Source organism: Alexandromys fortis, unplaced genomic scaffold, assembly GCF_014885135.2.
Source record: "Alexandromys fortis isolate MF-2015 unplaced genomic scaffold, M_Fortis_MF-2015_v1.1 scaffold_11, whole genome shotgun sequence".
In the NCBI taxonomy this organism is placed as follows: Eukaryota; Metazoa; Chordata; class Mammalia; order Rodentia; family Cricetidae; genus Alexandromys; species Alexandromys fortis.
Genome location: NW_026067912.1, coordinates 10443639 through 10448858, shown reverse-complemented (window position 1 = coordinate 10448858; position 5220 = coordinate 10443639). Strand labels below are relative to the sequence as shown.

The window sequence follows — 5220 nt, the reverse complement described above, 5'->3', positions numbered from 1 at the left end:
GAGAAAAGAAAGACAAAAGCAACAATAAAAGAAAGCCCTCAACCAACAACAACAAAAAACAAAACCCCAAATCCCACCAAAATATATAAATAATAAATAAATTAGGGAAAATAGGAATTGGGAGTTGGTGAAATGGCTCAGAGGGAAAGGCATTTGATCACAGGAGGCTGCCAGATGGAAGGAACAAACCTGACTCTTACAAGATGTCCACTGACCTCCACATGTGCACACACGTGTATACATACACACCATTAGTAATCACTGAAAGAGCCAGAGGTGTTAAGTCGGGGGAGCATGGGGAAGAATTGGGCTTGCATTTTCTGTATCCTTTGCAACTTTGTGTTTTGATCCAAGGTCTCACTCTGTAGCCCTGGTTGGTCTGTCTTTTTGAGTTCTCATTACTACTCCTTCTCTTCCAAGAAAACTATCAACCAGACAAAAAAGGAAACTGAGGCCAAAAGATGAAAGCAGCCTGCCTAACATTCTGGAGCGTTAGATTTTTTTTTCCTTTTCCAAATTACACAAGGACCAGAGTTGAGCAAATAGTAGCATTCATGAAATAATGAATGTATGGATGGATGTACTCAAGAGAAACTGAATTCATGCTGTGTGGCTTCTTTGCTTTTGTTTTTTCTTTAATCTTGATATACAAGGTCCTTCATCTTCTGGTGCTTCACTGGCACCTAATCCCCAAGGTCACAGACCAGGTGAAAAGTCAGCATCCCTGGGGCAGTCTACCTGCCTCAGTCAAAACTACACCCAGCGAGGTGCCCACCAAGGTCAGGACTGGCTGAGGAGCCTCGGCCCCAGGAAGGAGCAAGGGAGGAGAGGAGGCTACCGGCAGAGCTTTGCCAGAGGCCTCTCACCTCCATCTGCATCCTAGCAGCTTCCAGCTAGCTGTGAGATTCCTGGAGAACCAGTCTCCCTCTCTCGCCCCCCCCCCCAGCTCCCTCCTTCCCCTCCCACCTCCGGCTTCCCCAGACTTGTTCCAAAGCTCTTCTCAGCAGCCAACGAAGCACCTGTCAAAAAGCTGCTTTCTTTTCGCCAAGCAGAATGTCCTTCCTCCAGGAGTCTCCTAGTGACCCTTGGGCTCCCTACCACCCCTCGATACCAGAACCACCTCCTCTCAGACAGGGGAGTCCCCAGGGATGATTCGCTTCACCTGACTTGGTCTTTGCCTTCATCCTGACCAGACCCCTCTTTCTAAAGGGGTCGGGGACTCCCCTATAGCTTAAGGTCAAAACTCTGGGCAGGTGCCACTGGGGCCTAAGTCCTCCACCTGGTGCTGGCTGTGGGCGGCCCGCTTGGCGTCCACCCTTCTCTGCAGCTCTCAGGGCAGAAGTGCAACCCAAGAAGGGGTGAGGGTGTGGAGGGGGCACACTAAGACCTTCTAAGAGGCACGCAGAGTTGTCCTGCACACCAAGGGCAGGTGCGGCCCAGGCGCGGTGCCGGGTCCGGATCGGAGCTCCCCGGGTCCTACCTGTCCCGTGGGTCAATCCAGCTGGTGGTGCGGTTCCTGTGGTCTATGTAGTAGACCTTGCCGTCGAAGTCGCGCGCCTCCTCCCAGCCCTCCGGCAGGGGTAACTCCGGCCGGGGCATCTTCCCGAGCGCGGCCCGCGCTCCCCCATGCAGCTCACGGCCGCCGCGGGGCTCAGCGGCTCGGGCCGGCCGCTTTGGGTCCAGGCGGCCGCCGAGGCAGCATGATCGGGGGGTGGCGCCCGCGGATCGGGGGCCCTAACGGGGGCCGGCCGAAGTGGCGCCGCTGTCCATGCGGCCCTGCGGCCCCAGCCCCGCGCCGCCCGCCTCTCACGCTGCCATGTGCGCCCGCCGCGGCGCCCAGCCGGCCCGAGTGTGTGGCCAGCCGGCCAGGAGAGCGGCCCGAGCAGCCGCCTGTCGCCTGCCTCCACCGCCGTGCGCCGCGCTCCACGCCGCCGCCTCCCGCAGTCGCTGCCGGCGCCCCGCCGTGTGCCCCGAGACTTCTGCCTCCGCCAGGTGTGGCTCCGGCGGTGCAGGTAACTGCGCTGCCCCGGAAACGGGAGGCGGAGCGCCGGGCTCCGGGGTTCCCGGGTCTCCTCCCCGCGCCCAGCGCCGCGAGGGCGGGTCCTAGAGCCCCAGACGCGCCCCCTCGTGGGACAGTCCCAATCGCCGACCACCCCTGCGCTGCCCCAGGAGGCTAGGCTCTCTCCACGCCGAGTGGCCAGACTGCACAGGTGCCCCCAAATCTCGACACACCCTGTTTTCTGTGACATAGAATCAGGAGTCAGGCAAGAAGTGGTTAAGTGAAAACATTCTTGCAAATCGGGGAACATAAGTTTTCCAGGATCTCTCGTCCCTTCCCCCAGCGCTCACACCATCTGTCTCCCTCCTATTCAATTCCCCCCACGTTGTTTCAACCCTCCCCTCCGTAATTTGCAAATGTAGCTGGCTTTCCTCAGGGTCCCTAAAATTAGGAATGCGATGGATCTGCCTAAGAGAATTTCCAGCGGATGGCAAGGGAGGAGAAGGAAGGACATACCTTGCCAGTCAGTTACAGTGAAGTGCACCTGTCTCTCAGCTACACAAGAAGCTGAGGCAGAAGGATTGTTTGAATCCCAAAGTTCCAAGCTAAGTCAAAACAGCAAACACAGAAAAAAGAAATGAAAAAACAAACAGCAAACCCTCTAGCAAGAATAAATAAATGTCCCGAGAAACTAAAAATACTGAATTAAATACGAAAAGAAGATGGAGTCTTCCAGTCAAGAAACTTCTGGCTTTGTTTGCCCTTGTCTGTTCCCTCTTAGGTCTGGTGTTTCCCTAGTTTGAATTTAACCACACCTGAGACAGGAAGCTGGACAGGAAGCATGAAGTCCAGTACCTGGGTATCCCCTCGTCAGAATCCCTTGGTTTGGGGAATAGCCAGTCAATTCCCTGTACTGTATGGGAATCCCCCTTTTGGGCTTCAACTCCTTTTGATAGACAAGGCCTTTCAGGGTGCACACCTCCCATCTAAATGTCCTGAGGCCTGACCTAGGGGATTAATGGAGCTCTTCTTCTCTTCCTCATTCTATAAACACTAAGCTTCAAAGTCAGGGATCTGAGACCTCACTGGGGGGTCCTTATCACCCAAAGGCTGGAGTTCTCCCTTCCTCTACAGTTCCTCTGATGGGTCAAAGCCCTCACTATAAACTCTAGCTGTTTTTATTTCTGCTGTCAGGGACAAACCCACGGTGTCATGCCCTGAATTGTAACCCCAGCAAAACCATCCAGTTTGTTTTGATTCTTTCGCCTTTTGAGACACAGCTCTGGGTGGCCTGGAATTCACTATATAGAGCAAGCTGGCTTTCCTACCTCTGCCTCCCAAGTGTTGCGATTACAAGCGCGAGCCACCACACCACGTCCAACAGTTTCCAATGGTGGGTTAGAATAATAACCCTGAAATAAAGGTGACGCAGGGCTGCATGCTTCCGTACACAATCTCAGTTAATCTTCACGAGAAAGCTTTGGAGAAGGTGGGTATATATTTTGTACCCATTCTGGAGATGAGGAAACTGAGGCCTCGAGATGGCCAGGGATAGAGCTAAGAAGATATGCAAGCCTTTCTCATTCTAGCACCAGTTAAACCGCCAGGCAAACATTCATCCTGCATTGGTTTTTGTTTGAGTTTGGGTGTTTTTGAAAGAGTCTTGTGATTCAGCCCAGGGTAGCCTTGAACTCACCATCCTCTTGCCTCCCCCTCTAAGAAATGTAATAACTTAAGACCTCTTCCGCCTGGTTGGGACGAGCGAAATGACGTGAGAAAAATAAAGGCTTAGGCCATTACCCCAGAAATCTCATGAGGGTCCGTTTGGAGCACCCTGGCTGGTGACCAGCACATGTCTATGAAGTGTGGGTCAACTGAACAATTTTCTGCTCAAAAAACCCTTGTCTTTTTCGTCCCGAAAAGTACGTGTGGCTGCTATGACAAGCCTAATCGGGGTGTGAGTGTGGTGTGTGTGTGTGTGTGTGTGTGCTTGCGCGCGCTCGCGCGCGCGCGTCTTATTTTCAAGCTCCCTCACTGGATGTGCTGTATCCCAGATCCCCACAGCCTGACATTTTCGAGGGATTGGCTCCTCTGAGCCTTTATACCAGGCCTCAGGAGCAAGAATTGGTTCTTTAAAGACTAGGCCTTCCTGCCCCAACAAAAGGTTCCCAGGTTATCGTCCAGAAGCTGCAAACAGGGTGACGTCATCTACAGATGGTGGCCTGCCCCCCTGCAAGGCCTGGTGAATCATCTCCAGGCATTCAGAGGCCCAGGGCAAGCATGCAAGAGATTAAAGGTAAAACCTGCTGAGCCTTGTTATAGGTTGAATTGGTTGTTGTTCTACAGGTGACTGAACCACAGGAATTCAAACCGAAGACAGCCCCAGCCTTTTTGGCCTTCCTCTGAGGACTCTCTGGCTTACAATGTGCTGAGTTCAAGAGTCTCGATATCATAGCGTTGGGGCTGGGCAGAGGGGACTACCAGCCACACCAAGGCTGTCTTTACTTTCACAGGCTGGTGGGAGACGACAACACAGGTTGTTTTGGTTTTGAAGTTAGTGTTCACTTCAACAAAAACAAAGACCATTTTCCACACACGTCTTTTTTTAAAATTGATTTTATTGAGTTCTACATTTTTCTCTGCTCCCCTCCCTTCGTCTCCCCTCCCCTCAACCATCTCCAATGGTCCCCATGCTCCCAATTTACTCAGGAGATCCTGACTTTTTCTACTTCCCATGTAGATTAGATCCATGTATGTCTCTCTTAGGGTCCTCATTGTTGTCTAGTTTCTCTGGGATTGTGATTTGTAGGCTGGTTTTCTTTGATTTATGTTTAAAAACCACTTACGAGTGAGTACATCTGATAATTGTCTTTCTGGGTCTGGGTTACCTCACTCGATATCGTGTTTTCTAGCTCCATCCATTTGCCTGCAAATTTCAAGATGTCATTTTTTTTTCTGCTATGTAGTAATCCATTGTCTATACACATGTCTTAAGAGATTTCATGAGAATGAGGAGGGGAAATTAGGTATGAAAAGAAGAAAGTAGAAAGAAGAGGGAGGCAGAGAGGGAGGCTGAAGAGATACTCTCTGGACAAGAGCAGGCATTCCTTTCTAACAGGACAGGGATTTGATTGCCAGCACCCATACCAGGCCGCTCATAACTGTACCTCCTGCTCCAGGGGATCTGACACACCTCTGGTCTGCAGGCACTAGTATATATA

The 5220-nt window shown here is 52.0% G+C and overlaps 1 protein-coding gene across 1 annotated transcript in view; it reads right to left on the bottom strand.

Annotated features, from left to right (window-relative positions):
- The window catches only part of Wwc1 (WW and C2 domain containing 1), a 156794-nt gene extending 155176 nt beyond the window's left edge, over nt 1-1618 (bottom strand). Inside the window, exon 1 of the mRNA XM_050138573.1 lies at nt 1481-1618. Coding sequence (XP_049994530.1) covers nt 1481-1599 — 119 coding nt within the window. The 5' untranslated portion in view covers nt 1600-1618. The remainder of the gene's footprint in view (nt 1-1480) is intronic.
- Between the last annotated feature and the right edge of the window lie 3602 nt (nt 1619-5220).